General features: G+C 50.4%; 1 protein-coding gene across 2 annotated transcripts; it reads right to left on the bottom strand.

Annotated features, from left to right (window-relative positions):
• Positions 1-922: 922 nt before the first annotated feature.
• On the bottom strand, positions 923-12,716 carry LOC144733887 (uncharacterized). 2 transcript variants are annotated; one of them, XR_013588451.1, is made up of 3 exons: positions 7,497-11,889; positions 6,567-6,668; positions 5,009-5,101 (listed from the first exon to the last, which is right to left on the bottom strand). XR_013588451.1 is itself a non-coding variant. In XM_078615894.1 (2 exons), the coding sequence occupies exons 1-2, from the start codon at positions 12,664-12,666 to the stop codon at positions 1,717-1,719; spliced, it is 3,405 nt and encodes a 1,134-aa protein (XP_078472020.1). In that variant the 5' UTR covers positions 12,667-12,716; the 3' UTR covers positions 923-1,716. The 2 variants fall into 2 exon arrangements, 1 of the variants encoding a protein (XP_078472020.1); XM_078615894.1 differs by lacking the exons at positions 6,567-6,668; positions 7,497-11,889 and adding an exon at positions 12,647-12,716 and having other exon boundaries at positions 923-5,101.
• Between the last annotated feature and the right edge of the window lie 8,977 nt (positions 12,717-21,693).

Genomic DNA, 21,693 nt, shown 5'->3' with positions numbered 1-21,693 from the left:
TGGATGCCACTGATTCTTCATGTTCTGCAGATGTAGATGCCACTGGTTCTTCACATTCTGCAGATGTGGATGCCACTGGTTCTTCATGTTCTGCAGATGTGGATGCCACTGGTTCTTCATGTTCTGCAGATGTGGATTCCACTGATTCTTGATGTTCTGCAGATGTGGATGCCAATGATTCTTCATGTTCTGCAGATGTAGATGCCACTGGTTCTTCCTGTTCTGCAGATGTGCGCCACTGGTTCTTCCTGTTCTGCAGATGTAGATGCCACTGGTTCTTCACGTTCTGCAGATGTGGATGCCACTGATTCTTCATGTTCTGCAGATGTAGATGCCACTGGTTCTTCACATTCTGCAGATGTGGATGCCACTGGTTCTTCATGTTCTGCAGATGTGGATGCCACTGATTATTCACGTTCTGCTGATGTAGATGCCACTGGTTCTTCATGTTCTGCAGATGTGGATGCCACTAATTTTTCATGTTCTGCAGATGTGGATGCCAATGGTTCTTCACGTTCTGCAGATGTGGATGCCACTGGTTCTTCATGTTCTGCAGATGTGGATGCCACTGGTGTTTCATGTTCTGCAGATGTAGATGCCACTGGTTCTTCACGTTCTGCAGAAGTAGATGCCACCACCGCCGCCATCTATTGCACGGCGGTCGAACTTACACGACTCTCGCTCCGAACTGGCAACTGGACATACGGGACAGGTTTGTTCGTATCTCTGAATGTTCGTAAGTAGAGGAGTCCCTGTACTCACACGCACATCACCAGGGCGCTTGTGCCAGGCTATGTGCACGCGCGTGCACGTGGGGGCCACACTACAACATTCCATCGGGCACACACAAACAGAAGCCTTCTGGGCGTGACAGTTCTCAGCATCGATAACTCAAACAAAAGCCATAATCGATCCAAGGAGGTAAAGGTATCTAAACTGCACTTTATTGAACGCGATGTTACCACACTGTACAACAACAACGGAAAAAACCTCAACCACCCTCGTCAATTGCGTTAACCGTGTGCCAACGCAGCAGCAGTACCACCATCGTAACCAAATCACGTTTTTTACTTTGACCGCAACATTCGGCAGCAGGTGACGACCGTTGCATTGCCTCTGGCCAGACCTGACAGTCCCAAGGCGCCCAGAGGAGATATCTACACCAGTTTGCACGTGTCGTGTGCGTGCTTAACTTCTTTCACATCACCGCACGCAGCCAACCGTGCTAATCGGAGGTGCGGTGGGAAGGACAACATATTAAAGGCAACAAGCAGCAGCAGATCTAAAGAAACGAGTTCACAATGTAGTAGAGAGGTGCAGTGTATAGTGTAGTGTATAATCGTGTCGTCTATAGAGTATTATTAGAGTATATCGTGTGTAGTAGTGTACAGGGTAGTTTAGTGCGATGGGTGGGTAGCTGACGGCTAACTCACAAACTCAACACTGGTGGTGGTGGTTGGGTGGGCGACGGTTAACTCACAAACTCAACACAAAATCTTGACGTAAAGTTTTCGTGACTGTAGGAATTCATATTCTTTCGGTCTTTCCGTAAAGTCACGTAGTGTATAGGGTAGTTTAGTGCAGTGGGTGGGTAGCTGACCGCTAACTCATGTTTTGTTATTTTCTTTGAACCTATCTACGTGACATTACCGAAAGACTCAAAGAATATAAACTCAACACAATGGTGGTGGTGGTGGGTGGATCGGCGGGCGACGGCTAACTCACAAACTCAACACGGTGGTGGTGGTGATGGTGGTGGGAGCTCTCCCCCCCACCGTCCCGCTTCACCACCGACACAGCAAAGGGTCCGCCGCCCTCACCCCCTCGTTCCACCTTGGCCCACGGCCACGCGGCCAGGCCGCGGCCGCCCTCCCGCTTCGACGCCGTAGTCGTCCTCGCCGTGCTCATCCTCGTGCTCATCCTCGTGCTCATCCTCCTCATCGCCCCCGTCGTCGTCGTCTCCGCGAAACTCGCCTCTTCGAGCTTCACCTTCTTACTCTTCCTCTTCGCCGGCGCGGCCACCCCCCTGCTCCTGCTGCTGCGGCACTCGCAGGGGTGCATCGCCGCGAGCGCGGCGGCGCCGAGGGGAGCCGTCCCGGCCGACGCCTCGCCGCCACACACGGAGCACCGGTGGTGGTGGTGGTGGCGGCAGCGGCGGCCCCTCCCGCCCGACACGTCCGGCAAACCGAACGTCGCTCCCGGCGGTGGCGGCTCGGCGTCGTCACCGCCGCGGTGAGCCCTCTGGTGCCTGCGGAGGTCCCGCCGCTTGACGAACGCCTCGCCGCACACGCAGCAGCGGTAGGCCTCTTCTCCCGCCGATGCTTTCGTGCCGGCCGGCGTCCCCAGCGGCACTGGCAAAAGCTCCGGCGCATCGTCGTCCACGTCGCCCGAGGCCCCCCTGCCGCCGCCGCGGTGAGCCCTCAGGTGCCGGCGCAGGTCTCTCCGCTTGGCGAAGGCCTCGCCGCACACGTAGCACAGCTGGGCCTCGTCTCCCGCCAGCGGGAACTTGGCGCCCGCATCGACCGCCGCCGCGCCGACCATGCCCCCCTCCCGGCGAGCCCTCCGGTGCCTGCGAAGGTCCCTCCGCTTGGCAAAGCACTCCCCGCACCCGGCGCAGGCGTACGCCTCCTCCCCGGTCACCGATAGCGCCGCCCAAGTGCCGGGCCTAGCTCCCAGCGGACCGGTCGTCGTCGCCATCGACGTGCGGTGGGTCCTCCGGTGCCTGCGGCAGTCCCTCCACCTGGCGAAGAGCTCCCCGCACGCCGGGCACGCGAACGCCTCCTCTCCTGGCGACGTTCCAACGTCGGGCGGCGGAGGCGGCGGCCGCGGTGAACCGTCAGGCAGCCCCCCTGATCCGAACACGCGGGGGTGGAACCCTCCATCTCCCCCACCTCCTCCTCTTACTGCTGTGCTCGGCGCGCAATTCCATGGCTTTGCCACGTTGGACTTCCCGCCCGGCACGCCGGATGTCCCTCCCGGGAATCCGGGCACCTCTCCCAACAACCAGGGCACTCGCCTCATCCCGTCGAGTCTCCCCACAGCTAAACTCTCACCGCCAGGAGTCGTCTGTCCTATCAAGTTCAGTCTCCCCACTGCTAAATCCTTACCCCAGGGAGTCGTCCCCACTGCCAAATCATCACCGCTGAGTTTTGTCCCTCCTGTCATGCCGAGTCTCCCCATTGGTGCATCATTACCACTGAAAGTGGCCCCTCGTGTTGTGCCGAGTCTCCCCATTGGTGCATCATTACCGCTGAAAGTGGCCCCTCGTGTTGTGCCGAGTCTCCCCACCGCTAAACTCTCACCGCCGGGAGCCGTCCCTCCCGTCGTGTTGAGTCTCACCGCTGATAAATCCTCACAGCCGGGAGTCATCCCTCGCACCGGATCGCTCGTCCCCCCCGGCGTAGGCTTCGGGTGTAGGGACCCGCTGGCCAGACGGGAAGCCGCCCTCAGCCGTCGCGTCGCCGTGCCGCCCTGCGGAACGTTCGGCGCTCCTCCCGCCGCCTCGCGCTTCACTCCCGCACGAGAAGCCCTCACGCCGACGGGGGCCGTCTTCGCCGTCTCTCCCACTGCGTCGAGCGCGCCTCTCGGCGAAGTTCTAACGCCGGGGGTCGTCGCGATTCCACCGGGCGCGGTCCCCGCTACCGCTTTGCGCGACCTTGCCGGTAAAGTCCTGACGCTGGCCGGCGGGGTCGTCTCTCCTACCGCGTCGGGCGTGCCCTCTGATGAGGTCCTCACGCCGCGTGGCAACGCCTTTGTCTTTCTCGCTGCGTTGAGCGTCTCTCCCGGCGAATTTCTGATGCCTCGGGGAGTCCTCTTCGTCTCTGGTACCGCGCTGAGCGTCACTGCCGGTAGAGTTCTGACGCCGCGTGGCGTCTTCCTGGTCCCTCCTGCTGCGTCCAGAGTGCCTCCCGGCAAAGTTCTGACACCGGGGGGCATCGTCCCTCCATCGGGCACGGTCCCTGCTACCACATCACGTGACCTTCCCGGTGAAAAACTCCCGACACTGGTGGTGGTGGCAGTGGGGGGGGCGGTGGCTGCCTTTGTCTCTCCTACGCCATCGAGAGCCACTCCCGGCGAAGCTCTAACTCCGGTGGCCGCCGAAAACGTCGCCGCCGCCGCCTTCTTCTTCCTCGTCTCTCCGACGACGTCGACCGAAGGAGCCCCGACGTCGGAGGCCGTCGGCGTCCCTTTCGGCGATCCGGCCGCCGCTGCCGCGGCCGCCGCCCTGGCCGCCGCGTGCGTCTTCTGGTGCCTGCGCAGGTTCTCGGCGCGCGAGAACTCCCCGCCGCACTCGCCGCACGCGTACGGCCTCTCGCCGGTGTGCGTCCGCTGGTGGCTGCGCAGGTCTCCGGAGCGCGCGAACGCCCGGCCGCAGGTGCTGCACACGTACGGCTTGTCGGCGGCGTGCACCCTCGCGTGCCGCCTCAGGTTGCGGGCATCCGCGAACGCCCGCCGGCACACGGGGCACACGTGCGGCCTGGCGCCCGTGTGCGTCGTGCCGTGGGCCGCCAGCGCCGCCGCGTGGGCGAAGGCTTTGCCGCAGACGCCGCACGGGTAGGGCTTCTCGCCCGTGTGCACCCTGGCGTGGGCCCTGAGGCCCCCTGACTGGGCGAAGGCCTTGCCGCACACGGGGCACGCGTGCGGCCTGACGCCCGTGTGGATGCGCCGGTGGCGGAGGAGGCCGCCCGAGTCGGCGAAGGCCTTACCGCAGTCGGCACAGGCGTGAGGCCTGGCGCCCGTGTGGACGGTGCGGTGCGCCGCCAGGGCCGCCGCGTGGGCGAAGGCCTTGCCGCACGTGGTGCAGGCGTGGGGCCTGGCGCCCGTGTGGACGGTGCGGTGGGCCGCCAGGGCGCCCAGCTGCTTGAAGGCCTTGTCGCAGACGGGGCACGCGTGGGGCCGCTCGCCCGTGTGGGTGCGCCGGTGGACCGTGAGGTTGTCCCGCTTTCTCGTGCGGTAGGGGCAGAACTCGCACTGGTGAACCGACGATGCCGATGCTGCTGTTGTTGTTGTTGACGACGCCGTTGTTGTTGTTGACGACGATGCCGTACCGCCGGTAGACGGGGCGCATGTGCGGACACCTGCAGACTCCCGACGGCTCGTGCTGAATCGACACCCAACCATCCACCCGCCCGACCGCCATAAATCAGTATTTTTACCGTAGGAATCCGATGAGCTATTAAGCTCTTTGCCACAGATGTCGGGGGGTCAGAACGTAACAACAAATAGACGCAAACGTGACAGGAGTGTAAAGTATAGGAAAGTTAAACAATTAACTTTAAACTATTTTTATCTTACCAGGTAATAAGGCCCCGACTGAGCTATTTTATTTTATACCTACGTGACTTTACCATCCTCAGGTGAAGAACAGGTCTGTCGGAAAGACAGCGTCTGAATGAAACACCACCAGGCTTGGCAGCGTATATTTAAGCTGGGTTGGAGGGGGAAGAGCGCCTTGACAAAGGAATTTGCATATCAAGAGGAATTTAGCATATTTATGGGAAATATGCTACTTGATATGCAAATTCCTTTGTCCGAAAGACCTGTTCTTCACCTGAGGACGGCTGCTTGCGTTGTGGCCGAAACGTCGTGAGAATTATTTTAATATGGTTTATTTTTATTATTTTATTATTTCCTTTCTACGTGACTTTACCGAAAGAACCAAGAAGATGAATCCCTGCAGTCACGAAAGCTTTAAATTGAAATCATCAATACTCTAAACGCGTGTTTGTACAGACTCATAGAGACCCATATAGACTCACAGAGACTTACAGAGACCCACAAAAAGCCGCAGACTCATTTGAGATCCAGAGACCCAAAGACCGACAGAAACCCATAGACCCACAGACAACACTGTGTAACAAAACATATTTTCTTGTTCCTGTTTAACAAGTGTTATTTTCGAATTGCGTATGCCTCGAAAGTACAGAAAATTGCTATTATTCCCCACAAACTTTGCTTTTGTGACCAGGACACAAAAGCCAAGTTAATACTCCACTCTATTAATAACACTGTGTAACAATTTTTTAATTTTTTTGTTCCTGGGTAGTAAGTGTTATTTTACAATTTCTTATTTTTAAAAAGTACAGAAAATGGCTATTATTCTCCACAAACTTTGCTTTAGTAACCAGGACAGTGATATTTTAACATTGATCTATTTTCAATGAGAAAACGTGGTGTGCATTTGTGTCAATCCTTCGCATAAAGTCCTGGTCACAAAAGCAAAGTTTGTGGGGGATAGCGATTTTCTATACTTTTGAGGCATAAGCAATTAGAAAAAAACACTTACTACTCAGGAACAAAAATCGTGTTACATAGTGAGAGCCCATAGACCAGGGGTCTGCAACCTTTAAGACATAAAGAGCCACTTGGACCCGTTTCCGAAGGAAAAAATAAACTGGGAGCCGCAAAACCATTGCAACATTTAAAACAAATATAACACTGCATATATTGTTTCTTACCTTATTGCTATATACAGGATCGTGCAGTCAGCTGTCAATCTGAATAAAAAAAGGACTTTTTCACTTAACAATGTAAAATATATTTTTGCAAATTAATAGCTAAATTACCTGGTTAATGGGATTTTTGCTCCTGAACCTCAGTGCACAGTGTCTGCACATCAGGGCTGTAAGACGTCACCTTCATTTTCACACAGGCTTGCAAGCTGTCATCTGTGAGGCGTGATCGATGTTTGTTTTTAATATAGTTCATGTTGGAGAAGACCTGCTCACATACATATGTGGAGCCGAAGATCGACAGGACTCCAAATGCATACTTTTTCATGTTTATATAAGTGTTGGGGATGGCATTCCATGTTTCGAATACAAGTTTGTCCTGTTTGGGAAGGTTTTCAATATCACTCCATTTATGATTCTGAGCCAGAATGGCCTTCTGACGGGCAACATCCTCAAGAGTAGCGGTCAAGCATTTGAACTTGGACACCCATATATCTTTGTCGGCTATATCGGCCAGTTCCATCTCAAGATCAGGTTGACTTACACCTGCAAATGCAGTCATATTCAATAGAGATGGATCGATCGCCAGGGGAGTGACAGGGAAGGATAATGTCGTTTTTTCCTCTCTGAACTCACAGAATCGTTTCCCAAACGAACTTTGCATTGTGGTGATTGCAGACTTGAAATATTCCAAATTTATCGTATCATGACTTTGTTTGAACTCTCTCAAAGAGGGAAAGTGAGACAGTGTACCTCTCTGTAAATCTTTGACAAACACTGTCAACTTGCGCTCGAATGCCAAAACCTCCTCCAGCATGTGCAGGGCTGTGCCTCCTTTCCCCTGAAGGGTTGTATTTAGCGTGTTTAGATGTGCTGTCATGTCTACCATAAAATGTAATTTTTCCAGCCACTCTGGCTGTTCCAGCTCAGCAAAGGTGAGCTCTTTGCTGCCCAGGAAGGTTTTTACTTCTTCCAAACATGTGACAAAGCAACGGCAACGTTATTGCCTGTCACCGGGCGGGCAGTGTGGAGCGGAGCGGCGACCTGTCAGCAGCGGCAACGCCAGAGCAGGTGTCACAGTGCGCCTCCTCCCCTCGCTAGCATCCGCCCCGGAGCCGCGGTCAAGGTTCAAAAGAGCCGCATGCGGCTCCGGAGCCGCAGGTTGCCGACCCCTGCCATAGACTCACAGAGACAAAGCCACAGAGACTCATAGAGATCCAGACTCAGAGATTCAGAGACTCACCCACATAGACCCGTACACTCATCGAGACCCATACTATAACTCAGGGGTCCTCAAACTTTTTAAACAGGGGGCCAGTTCACTGTCCCTCAGACCGTTGGAGGGTCGGACTATAGTTAAAAAAACTATGAACAAATTCCTATGCACACTGCATATATCTTATTTTGAACTGAAGAAACAAAACGGGAACAAATACAATATTTAAAATGAAGAACAGTAAAGTTAAATCAACAAACTTGCCAGTATTTCAATGGGAACTATGGGCCTGCTTTTGGCTAATGAGATGGTCAATGTCCGGTTCCATATTTGTTACTGCTAGTCATAACAAGTGATGCAAGTGTGCATCCGTTAGTCTAGATCTGGTTGGAGATTTCAAATGTTTCATTCTGGAAAAAGTTTGTTCACAGACATAAGCGCTGCCAAAGATAGTTGCCATTTTGAGTGCATGGTTCTTGAGATGAGGATATGTCTCAGAGGGGAGAAATGCATAGAAATTATGAAGGCTGCTTGACTTGAGGCAGTGTATGGCTATTGGATGAGAATGGTTATGTTTGTCCATCTCTTGGTTAATGCGAGCAATTATTCCTTTCTTAGACCCCACCATGCTAGGAGCACCATCAGTTGTCACACTGGCTAGTTTAGCCCAGTTCAGCTCCAAACCATTCACAGTTTGGCAAACCTTTTCATAGATATCCTCTCCTGTAGTTGTTCCTTTGATGCTTTGCAGTGCAGCAAGCTCTTCTGTGACTTCGAAATAGTCATTCGTCCCACAAATAAAAATTAGAAGTTGTGCAGAATCACGAACATCATTGCTTTCGTCGAGTGCCAAGGAAAAATAGAAAAGTTTTTTTGTGGAGTTTTGCAAATGCTGATGCAAATTGTCTCCCATTTCTTCAATCCTCCGTGTAATTGTAGGTCCTGAAAGACGCACTGTACTAAACAAATCGGCCTTCTCTGGACATCTCTTTGACAACAGAAAGAAGTCATATTTTAACAAATTCTCCCTCAACGAATGGTCTGCCAGTGCACACTATTAGCTTGGCAACTTGAAAACTTGCTCGCAGTGATGAAAAATTTAGCTGCTTCTGCTTCACAAAAGTATTTTGCTGAGTTGTTAATGTATTTTTCAGTTTTAATATTTTATCTTTTCTCACTTCTCCGACCAAACAATCATATTTATCTTTATGTTGAGTTTCATAGTGTCGACGTAAATTATATTCTTTGAACACAGACACTATATTCTGGCATATCAGACACACAGCTCTTTCCTTGTACTGCATGAAAAAGTAATCATAAGTCCACTGTTTTTTTAATATCCTACACTCCGAGTCAATTTTTCTCTTTCTTGACATCATTGTTTCCTAGGGAGTCAAAATTGCTATTAGTAAAATACCAATATATATACAGCGCTACAAAAACAATATACCAGCAATAACTTTGCCCACACAGAGACATACAGACTGCACTGCCCATCAATGCAGTCTGATTGAGGGAACTCCGCTTTTACCCCAGGCTCACACTGGTGCGGGTGCCATTAAAAAGTTAATTACACCTGCAGTTTTGTTCACAGATCGCCGTGCGATCTGCGAACTCGCATAGGAATCTGATCGCATGGGGGAGAAGACCCATGCGATCCGATTCCACTGCAGGAAAAAAGAAGGCACATGTGCCTTTTATCTTCCGAATCTAATGCAAGTTCAGCCATACAAGCACATGGCTGAACTCGCACTGCTCAGAGATCGCAACAGTATGAACCGGGGCTTACACAACATACAACATATAACCTAATATAATTGAATAGCAATCAGAATATAAATGCACTTACTGTCATTTAAATTGGGTTTCCTACTCCTCGGCTGTCTGTCACTGACCAGCACGGGAAAACAGCAGGCAGCCCCTCCAGAGATCAGAGATCACTCTGTTATTACCCCTCTATCATTTACTCAGCACACGGGAATATCACTGGGAGTGGAGCCGAGGGGCAAGTGAGGGAGCTGAGGGAGGGAGAGCCAGTCAAGCGCACCAGGGGAGGGCTGGCAGCCTTACGCCTGGTGGGCAAGTCCAGTCAATTGGCCCATTGAACCATTCACCAGCGCAGCCCAATGAGTGCCCACCGCCGCAGCTCAATCATTGCCCACCGCCGCAGCTCAATCAGTGCTCACCAGCGCAGCCAAATCAGTGCTCGCCACCGCAGCCCAATCAGTGCCCACCACCGCAGCCCAATGAGTGCTCACCAGCGCAGCCCAATTAGTGCTCACCAGCGCAGCCCAATTAGTGCTCACAAGCGCAGCCCAATTAGTGACCATGGGCCGGATAAATGCCCTCGGTGGGCCGCATGTGGCCCGCGGGCCGTAGTTTGAGGACCCCTGCTATAACTCAAAGAGTGCCATGAAGATCCAGAGACTGAAGAGACCCACAGAAACCCACAGACTCATGTAGACCCACATAGACCCACAAAGACCCATAGACTCACAGAGCCTCACAGAGACCCACAGAGATCCAGAGATCCAGAGACCCACAGAGACGTGCAGAGACCCACAAAGACCCATAGACCCACAGAAACCCATAGAAACCCACAGACTCATGTAGACCCACATAGACCCACAAAGACCCATAGACCCACAGAGCCTCACAGAGATCGATAGAGACCCACAGAGACGCGCAGAGACCCACAAAGACCCATAGACCCAGACTCATGTAGACCCACAAAGACCCATAGAGACTCACAGAGACCCACAGAAACCCACAAAGGCCCATATACACCCATACTCATCGAGACCCATACTATAACTCAACTATGTTGTATTGTTACCAGACAGTAAGGTCCCACTGAGCTTTGTAGTAGCTTATTGTTCACAAGCCTCTTAACCTGGCTTATCACAAATGATGGCAGCTCAGCAAGTGGACATTTATAGCAGCAGTCAAATAATCTAAACGCGTGTTTGTACACACTCATATGAGACTCACAGAGACCCACAGAGATCCAGAGACTCACATAAACCAAGAGGCTCATAGACCCACAAACACTCAAGAGACCCATAGACCTACAGAGACTCACATAGACCCCTAGAGATCCAGAGACCCAGAGAGACCCACGGAGATTCAGAGACCCACGGAGATGCATAAACCTACAGAGACTCACATAGACCCATAGGCATCCAGGGACTCAGAAACCCATAGACCCACAGAGCCTCACAGAGACCCATAGAGATACAGAGTCTCACATAGACCCACAGAGTTCCAGAGACTCATAGAGACTCACAGAAACTCAGAGACCCATAGACTCAAGAGACCCACAGAGCCTCACAGAGACCCATAGAGTTCCAGAGTCTCACATAGACCCACAGAGATCCAGAGACTCAGAGACTCACAGAGCCTCACAGAGACCCATAGAGATCCAGAGTCTCACATAGACCCACAGAGATCCAGAGACTCATAGAGACCCACAGAGCCTCACAGAGATCCATGGAAATCCAGAATCTCACATAGACCCACAGATATCCAGAGACTCATAGAGACCCACAGAGCCTCACAGAGACCCATAGAGATCCAGAGTCTCACATAGACCCACAGAGATCCAGAGTCTCACATAGACCCACAGAGATCCAGAGACTCATAGAGACCCACGGAGCCTCACAGAGACCCATAGAGATACAGAGCCTCACAGAGACCCATAGAGATCCAGAGTCTCACATAGACCCACAGAGATCCAGAGACTCATAGAGACCCACAGAGCCTCACAGAGATCCATGGAAATCCAGAGTCTCACATAGACCCACAGATATCCAGAGACTCATAGAGACCCACGGAGCCTCACAGAGACCCATAGAGATACAGAGTCTCACATAGACCCAGAGATCCAGAGACTCATAGAGACCCACAGAGCCTCACAGAGACCCATAGAGATCCAGAGTCTCACATAGACCCACAGAGATCCATAGACTCATAGAGACCCACAGAGCCTCACAGAGACCCATCGAGATCCAGTCTCACATAGACCCACAGAGATCTAGAGACTCAAGAGACCCACAGAGTCTCACATAGACCCACAGAGACCCATAGACTCATAGAGACCCACAGAGCCTCACAGAGACCCATAGAGATCCAGAGTCGTACACAGACCCACAGAAATCCAGAGACTCATAGAGACTCACAGAAACACAGAGACTCATAGAGATCCAGAGACTCAAGAGACCCACAGAGACCCACATAGGCTCGTAGCGACCCACAAAGACACATACTATAACTCAACTATGTTGAATTGTTACCAGACAGTAAGGCCACTCTTGTTCACAAGCTCTCACCTGGCTTATCACAACTGACGACAGCTCAACCCTGTGGCTGCTACTATCATATTATGATGATCGTTGTTGTTCAAATCGTACGGGGCCACGAGGCGACGTTTCGGTCAACGGACCTAACGGCTACTGTCGTCATCACAGCTCAGCGAAGCGCTGAAGAACGAGCGGTGTTTTGGTAAACATCTCCGATTTGAAAGCGATACCAGGGGGTGCGGTGAAGAGTGGTGAGACGTTGACGATGGTGATATTTAATTGGAGATATTTCTGTATAAAAATGTGATTATTGTGATAAGTCACCGAGATTATCCGGGGTAAGAGTTATGCAAACGGATCCATCGTTAACCATCAATCATCATCATCATCGTCAACATCGTAACGATATGAAAGTATCCATAATATAGGGTTTAATTAAAAAAACAACTATATAATGAATGATATTGGTCGTGTTAAACAATGCCGATGTACGGGGAGCGGTTAAACGCTGAGGTAAACGACTTTTAAAAAAACAACACAACAACCTTTGCGTTGAGATTTAAAAAATATATATTAAATAAAAATAGAGAGAGAGAGCGCGAGAGAGCGAGAGAGAAAGAGAGAAAATAGAGACGAAGTTGAGACTCTTGAGGCGAAATGAGAAATAAAAATTCGGGAACCTTTTGCCGCTCGCCGCCATCTTTCTTCTCGCGCAGCTCCCCACCCAGGGCCTACGTGACGTCACGCCAACCCCCCCCCCCGCCGTACAGGCGACATGACGTCACGCAACACGTTAAGTATCTGGGCGACGTCATTAACCAAGGTTTTTTTCTTACCAGTGACGTCTGCAAAGGAGCCCCCCCATCTACCTCGGAGTCCGCGTGACGTCACCAGCACCCCCACCTCCCGCGTGCGCCGCACGAAGGACATGACGTCACGGAAGAAGTTGAGTTTTCTCGGGTGACGTCATTTACCACCGTAATTTTATAAAATCACAGTGACATTAACGAGTGTGTACAAACACCTTGAAGCCAAGTGAAGTGTCGAACGCCCACTCGCAGAAGGTCACGGGGCAGACCCAGATGCCACGGGTCGACTGACTGCAGGAGCTGGGTCATAACGTTACAGCAACAATAAACGATACACAAACACTATGCAAAGTATATTTCGATTTAATGCTTTCGTGACTGCAGGGATTCATCTTCTTGGTTCTTTCGGTAAAGTCACGTAGAAGGGAAATAATAAAATAATAAAAATAAAACATAAAATAATTCTCACGACGTTTCGGCCACAACGCAAGCAGCCGTCCTCAGGTGAAAAACAGCTGTCCTGAGGGATCCGAGAGGCCTACGTCGGGGCCTACGTCGAGGCCCACGTGGGGGCCTACATAGAAGCCTACGTCGAGGCCTACTTCGTGGCCTACGTCGGGGCCTACGTCGAGGCTACTTCGAGGCCTACGTCGGGGCCCACGTGGGGGCCTACGTGGGGGCCTACGTCGGGGCCTACGTCGAGGCCTACATAGAGGCCTACGTCGGGGCCTACGTCGAGGCCTACGTGGAGGCCTACATAGAGGCCTACGTCGGGGCCCACGTGGAGGCCTACATAGAGGCCTACGTCGGGGCCCACGTCGAGGCCCACGTGGGGGCCTACATAGAGGCCTACGTCGGGGCCTACGTCGAGGCCCACGTGGAGGCCTACATAGAGGCCTACGTGGAGGCCTACATAGAGGCCTACGTCGGGGCCCACGTCGAGGCCCACGTGGGGGCCTACATAGAAGCCTACGTCGGGGCCTACGTCGAGGCCTACTTCGAGGCCTACGTCGGGGCCTACGTGGAGGGTGCTCGTCAATGGAAGCAGAACAATGAAGCTGATGGGCCAAACATCTCGCCTCTCCACGTCCACATCACGCAACTATTCGGCCTCGGCGCCTCCAGGCCGCACGCCCGCTGCTGCTCTGCTGTAGTACACACAGCTGCGGCTGCTTCGTGTATGACTCCTGCAACTGCAGTTGGGTCGGCTGCAGCTGCTACAGCAGCTACAACAACAACAGCAGCTGCAACAACAACAGCAGCTGCAACAACAACAGCAGCTGCAACAACAACAGCAGCTGCAACAACAACAGCAGCTGCAACAACAACAGCAGCTGCAACAACAACAGCAGCTGCAACAACAGCAGCTGCGACAACAACAGCAGCTGCAACAACAACAGCAGCAGCAGCAACAACAACAGCAGCTGCAACAACAGCAGCTGCAACAACAACAGCAGCTGCAACAACAACAGCAGCTGCAACAACAGCAGCTGCGACAACAACAGCAGCTGCAACAACAACAGCAGCTGCAACAACAACAGCAGCAAGATGGCGGCGGCGTGTGCGGCCGTGTGTGCGTTGTGCTGCATGGGTGTGGGCTGTGCGTGAGAGTGGGTGAGGGTGAGCTGCGTGTGAGTGAGCTGTGTGTGTGTTTAAATTTAGTGTTTTAAAGATGTCAATTCACCTGCTGTGTATCTTACTACTGTCCCTCCCGGCCATATCTAGTGCCACACTCAACTCTACAAACGGCTACCCGCGTTACTTCGCGTCAATACTTATTGCTAAATTTGCCACTACACCTGCTAATGAAACAACTTATAGACACTTCTACACTCCATCATTGTATCCTTTTAAACCCTATCTTTGTCCCATTACTTCACCAGCACTCCTTCCAAACTTCATTCTGCTCTTAAAAATAACACCATCTGTGAGCTGCTGCTATTCGTCCAAGGTTCGTCGCTCTTCATCCTTTCACAGAAAATACCTGTGCAAACTATTAATTCTACTTTTCTTATTTCTGGGTGGTATTGAGCTTCATCCTGGCCCAAATGTAAAGAACTCATATAATTCTGTAGATTTTTCTGGCAGAAAAGGTGTTGGTGTTCTACATGTCAACATCAGAGGGCTTTTGATTAAATTAAGTCAACTAAAACTAGAAGTAGCAAATCTTGACCCGGACATATTTTGCCTAACAGAAACATTTCTCACTCCTGCCGTCAATGACTTGCAGATTACGATTGACAACTACAACCTTTTTCGGCTTGACCGAGGATCTAAAGGAGGTGGAATTGCCATCTATGTTCGTAATACTATTGCATGTTCACCAGCTCACTCCTTGTTTAAAAAATGTTGCTTTGAAGGTCTGGCTCTCAGAATAACTCTCCCTAATAATCAACACATATTGGTAGTGTGCTGCTATAGACCGCCTAGTGGTAAGGATGTTGAAGCTGCATCTGCACTGAGAGAGCTTCTTGGGGGCCTCCCTAAAGGTGAAATAGTTTTAGTGGGTGATCTAAATTGGAATTGGCTAAACCCGCCGGCCGTGGCCACAAATTTTGCAGATGAATTTAACCTGTTTCAATTAATAAATGTCCCCACAAGACCCAACCTAAAAAATCCGGGACAGTCATCTCTGCTTGACGTCCTATTGACAAATGCCCCTCACAATTTCGCACTGACTGGTGTTCTAGGTAATAACCTTAGTGATCACTCCTTCATTTTTGGGGTGAGATCATCAGCCAGACACAAAGCCCCCCCTAAATTGGTTGAGAAGCACTCCATGAGACACTTCAGCATACAGGCATTTACTAATGATGTGCTTCACTCGGATATTGACAAGGTCTGTGATATTCCAAACCTGACTACGGCTTGGGAGACCTTCAGGTACACGTTTCTACAAATTCTTAACAAACATGCTCCGTTGGTTAAATTTAAAACTAAAGGCAATCGTCCACCATGGTTTGATCCTTTGATTACAAAACTCATGAAAACTAGAGACAAGGCTTGGGCATGTGCTCAGAAAAGTAATTTGGTTAATGACTGGCTAGAATACAGGATTTTAAGGAATAGATGCGTCAAAAAAATACGGCATGCAAAAAATGACTACTTCTCTTCTACTCTCCTTGAATCTCATGGAAATGCCAGGATTTTCTGGAAAACAATCAAATGTATCGAAAAGGCATCCAAAACAGATCATCTGCCCGTTCAGCTTAACCGAAATGGGGAATATTTTTCAGATCCCCAAAAAATAGTTGACAATTTTAACCTTCATTTTTCTGAAGCTGGTACCCTATTTGATAATCTATTGGGAGTCACCCCTGCTCATGCAAATTCCTACACCCCTATCCAAACATTAAGCGAATTTAGTTTTCAGCCAATCCACGAAAGTAATGTTCTGAAACAACTGTCCTTCCTCAAAGGGTCCTCCTCTACCGGAGCAGATAGTATTCCCGTCTTTGCTCTACTAAGTGTTGGTCACCTAATATACAAACCTATAGCCCACATTTTCAACCTGTCCATCAAAGAAGCATCAGTTCCTCTAGAATGGAAACATTCCTATGTTCGTCCACTTCACAAAGGGGGCCCTAAAGATGATCCAAATAACTACCGACCTATCTCAATTTTGTCCCCGTTGATGAAAATTTTTGAAAAATTATTGAACTACCAAATTATCAGTTTCCTGTCCGCCAACAATCTATTACATCTAAAACAATCTGGGTTCCGAAAAAAATACAGCACCACATCTGCTGCATTAGACTCTATGAATCACATTTACAGTAGCCTTGATAATAAGCAGTACTGCGCCTGTCTTTTTCTTGACTTGTCCAAAGCTTTTGATACAGTAGACCACAACATCCTGCTTAGTAAAATAAGTTGCCTCGGTTTTTCCGAAAACACAGTAAAATGGTTAAAAAATTACCTCTTTTCTCGCACCCAAACTGTATTCACAGATGGTTGGAGGTCAAACAGTGTTAAGATAACAAAAGGGGTTCCACAGGGTTCCATTCTCGGCCCCCTCTTGTTCTCTCTTTATGTAAATGACTTGGGCACTGAACTGGATTATTCCAGGGTAAATCTTTTTGCAGATGACACGGTACTAATTACTGCTGGCCGCTCTCCGGATGACGTGATTGCTAAGCTCCAGAGTGATTTCAACAAACTACAACATCAGCTAGTTGCTCTTAAACTAGTCCTAAATCCTGCCAAAACCAAGGTGCTATGCTTCTCACCAGGACTAAAGCGGGAAGTTATTTTCCCCAAATTACATTCCTTAAATAATGATCAAATAGAGCAAGTTAAGATCTATAAGTATCTTGGGATCATCCTGGATTCAAAACTGAATTTTGAAGATCACATTGATTATATTGGGAAAAAGACAAAAATTAAAATTGGTTTTCTATATCGACACAAGCACTGCTTCCCCCCTATGTTCCGTTTGGAATTGATTAAAGCTACCATACTGCCTCTACTTGATTACTGTGACATTGTTTATAAATCAGCCCCAAGTACTGTACTGAAGAAGCTTGACTCAATGTATCACTCGGCCTTAAGATTTGCATTGAACTGCCCATATAGAACTCACCACTGTGACCTCTACATTGGGTCAAACTTAACATCTCTGAATGTTCGACGGCTTGTGCACCAGATCTTATTTATTCATGATGTACTTGCAAAAGAATCTGCAGATTACCTGCTGGATCTCATCTCTGTTTCAAAGAACAAATTTGACCTAAGGTCTACACTCATTTACCAGCTTAATATTCCCTATTGCCGTACATATACTGGAGGAAGGGCCTTTGATATTGATGCCCTCAGGGTCTGGAATGCTGTTGCCAATAAATTGAAACTTGAGTCACTACCTATGAGATCTTCACTCAAAACTGCTCTAGAGGAGTTGTACACCCCTAGCTGCCAGTGCTATTCAGTGACCTAAAATAAAATGTTTCGCTCCGGATGATCGCTACAAAGTATGACCTGTGTTTTGATTTAGTGTGCTGATCTTAAAGGTGGAGTGACTCATGCAGCCAGCTATGGCTGCAGGGTTTTGGTAGTACATGTTGTTTATGCCATTTATTGTGAAAATTCTGTCACAGTTCCTATGATTGCTTTTTCATTGCTTTCATGGCTTTATTTTGGTGATTTCGAAAAGTGTATTGTTTTAGCCATGTTTGTTTGTTGTAGTACAGAGTTAGACTGATGGCCTTAATTTAAGCTGTCTTGTGGTTGTTGTTGTTGTTGTTTGACTTGCATCCCACTGGGATTTTTGCACACAGCGTTGGTGTACGGTGTTTTTTCTGCAATATTTTGCTGTCTTTTCTTGGATTTTCTGTTTGCACTTAGTCACATATTCACTTTAAGATGTTTTTTTGTTCATGTTTTTGTTTTTTGTTTGTTGCGGTTGCACCCGATTCAAGAGCTGAATGGCTCACAGGGCTATACCTAATAAATGAACTTGAACTTGACGGTTGGACCCGCGTGACGTCAGATCCGCGCCATCTCGGATGACATCACGTCAGAGGATCAAGATGACGTCGTTAACCATTTTTTGTCAGTGACGTCATTAAACGACTGGTTTTCGCCAGGGACGTCATCGGAACCGGTAACGGACGTGACGTCACTCGGACGACTGAACCCGTTGAATCGATTCAGGTTCGGGCGAGTTTGGTAATGACGTCATAAGCGGGTAACAGACGATTGCGTTGTTAAATCTGTGACTTAAAGTTCAAGTTCATTTATTAGGTGTAGCCCTGTGAGCCATTCGGCTCTTGAATCGGGTGCAACCGCAACAAACAAAAACATGAACAAAAAACATCTTAAAGTGACTATGTGACTAAGTGCAAACAGAAAATCCAAGAAAAGACAGCAAAATGTTGCAGAAAAAAAGCACCGTTATACACCAACGCTGTGTGCAAAAATCCCAGTGGGATGCAAGTCAAACAACCAACAACAACCACAAGACAACTTAGATTAAGGCCATCAGTCTAACTCTGTACTACAACAAACAAACATGGCTAAACCAATACACTTTTCAAAATCACCTAAATAAAGCCATGAAAGCAAAGCTTTCGTGACTGCAGGAATTCATATTCTGTGGGTCTTTCGATAAAACCACGTAGAAAGATCAAATAATAAAAAATAGTAAAAATAAATTTATTTACATGGCTTTACCGAAAGACCCAAAGAATATGATTACGATGTTAATCAGGGTAAAAAATACGTCTGAGTGACGTCATCGGTTAGCCCTGTTTAATTGCGTCACTCAGACCGCTCTTAACACCGGTAATGATGTCACACGTGGGCGAGTTTCTTGTGTGTGACGTCATCAAACTAGTTAAATGAACGACGTCTTCGAGCCGGGGGCGTCAACTTGATGGGACGTCGGTAACGTCTCACGAGGAGGTGGCCGTTGACGTCAGGACGTTACTCGACACAAATACCGCCTGAACGACGTCATCGACCAGGGCGAATCGTGACGTCACCCCTCCCTCGCCCCCTCTTCGCACGACACTGACCAGACAGGTGAAGTATGGTCGAATAACCTCCCTCCCCCCCATAGGGTTGCAAACTCTGACTTAAGCCATTACAGAAGATTTGTAAAAAAAAAAATCTATAAATATTAATTATCTTAAACTTAAAGTGTCTCCCATTATTCAATTGCGTTCCAATAGTCGCAGCGAGATTGTGGGGGCCGTTGGCCCCCGGGTTCCCCCCCGCCATCATCCCCTATTCCGTTTACGTTACCCCACCTCCCTATTACCCGCTAAGGTTTCGCCGGCATTCGAACGCGACGCCCCTACTGTTACAGCCTCGCGCCGTGCTCCCACGCTGCGAGCATACGTGCGCACAGCATCAATAATCAAACGCCACACTCCCCCTCTTTACACTGCTACGTACAGCTCTCGCCCGCTCCCTCGTGTGTGCCCGTCTACAGCCCTGTGCGGCACTCGCCTCCACGTCGAATAACCACGTGACACATGCGCACCCGTATCCGACACGTAGCGAACGTACGCGCACTCACGCACACGGCTCCCCGCAGCACTCACTCACCACTGAGCACTCACGTTGCGATCGCGCACCTGTATCATATACGTAGTGAACACACGCGCACCCACCCGCGCAGCTCCGCGCCGCGCTCACTCACGTGGCGAACCACTGTGTACGCAGCACCACACACGTTCACACCTCCACGAGATCACACGAGGCCACGATTCGCTATTAATGGTTTATTGTCCGCTACCTGGAACTAGGTGTTAAATCAGTATGTCGACGAGGCTGGCCTATTCCACTAAACCTGTACCTATTCCCTATTTATCGGTTATGACCCTACTTCACCTCCTTACTCACCGTTAAGTGTCTACGGCGGTCCGCTGATCCTTGTGCTAACAGCGTACCTCGGTGCGTCGCACGGACGTCCGGGTCGCTGGCTGGAGCTGCGTCTGGTCGCCTGGCGCTGGAGTAAGAGAGCGATTTCCCCTTTGCGCTCCCCATTTATCCTCCCTACCTCAAAGGGAATGCGGCTCAGGACAATAGGCTCGCGAACCTCTGGCACGCGCACCGCGGTTCCGGGCGCTTTTGATATGCTAATTAATGCTCAACCTGCGCGGCGCAAATGCTCAACCTGCGCGGCGCAAATTCATACCTTCAGCTCAATCATTTACCCTCCCCAACAATTGTGCCTGCGCGCTCAAGCGCAACTATCCCAACCTTCCGTGACTATGCGCAAGAGCCCCTGCGGTCCTGCTACTCATGCTGTCCCGTCCTTCCCCTGCTGGCCTCGTCGACGCGTGGGGGGGGGGGTGTGTGTGGGGGATGCGTTTCAACCGTGGTGGCCGAATGCCCTTCGCCGCGGCCACACCATATTAAGGCCGGTCGCAGCGCCGCGGTGCAATGTAGCGTCGGGGGAGGTCATCCAATTCCCTGATCACCGGAAACCGTGAGAGTTAATCCCGATAAGGGTTTCTCGGATAAAAACCGGTCGATCAGGTGTCCTCCCCTTCCCGCTCTATGGGGGGGGGGGATGCATGCGGGTGTGTTCATGTGAGGTGAGGTGAGGGGGACGTGGGGTCGGCACGTCGCTTGGTGGTGGCGAGGCCGCAGATGGGGCGCCTGCTGAACGGCTTCGTGGTGGCGGCATTACAAGATCGAAGCTGTGGGAAAAGAGCTTCATGGCTCATCGGATTCCTCCTGCAGTCCAAATACAGATTCTGATCCCGATTGCAATCACAGTAGGAGATTCCCGGCCAATCCGGGACGGTTGGCAACTCACCCGACCCCACCCACGCGCCCGTCCGACCCACTCACTCACACACTCACCCACACACTCACCCACACACTCACTTACACACTCACTCACCCATACACTCACTCACTTACACACTCACCCACTCACACACACACTCACTTACACACTCACCCACTCACTCACACACACACTCACTTACACACTCACCCACACACTCACACACTCACCCACTCGCACACTCACTCACCCATACACTCACTCACCGCGCCACTCACACACACACACCCACACACTCACTCACACACTCACCCACTCACCCACACACTCACCCACTCACACACTCACTCACCCATACACTCACTCACCGAGCCACTCACTCACACACACCCACACACTCACTCACACACTCACCCACTCACCCACACACTCACCCACTCACTCACACACTCACTCACACGCTCACCCACACACTCACTCACCCACACAATTACTCACCCACAAACTCACTCACCCACTCACTCACCCAGCCACTCACTCACCCACACACTCACTCACTCACAGATCCCACCGACTCACCCACTCATGGGTTGTGGGTGTGTGAGTGAGTGGGTGTGCGATTGTGTGTGAGTGGGTGGGTGAGTGTGTAGGTGGGTGTGCGAGTGTGTGTGTGAGTGTG

Source organism: Lampetra planeri, chromosome 48 (assembly GCF_965212315.1).
Source record: "Lampetra planeri chromosome 48, kcLamPlan1.2.h2, whole genome shotgun sequence".
NCBI classification, from domain to species: Eukaryota; Metazoa; Chordata; class Hyperoartia; order Petromyzontiformes; family Petromyzontidae; genus Lampetra; species Lampetra planeri.
Note: the sequence above shows the minus strand (reverse complement) of the source record. Positions and strands in the feature narration are given on the sequence as shown.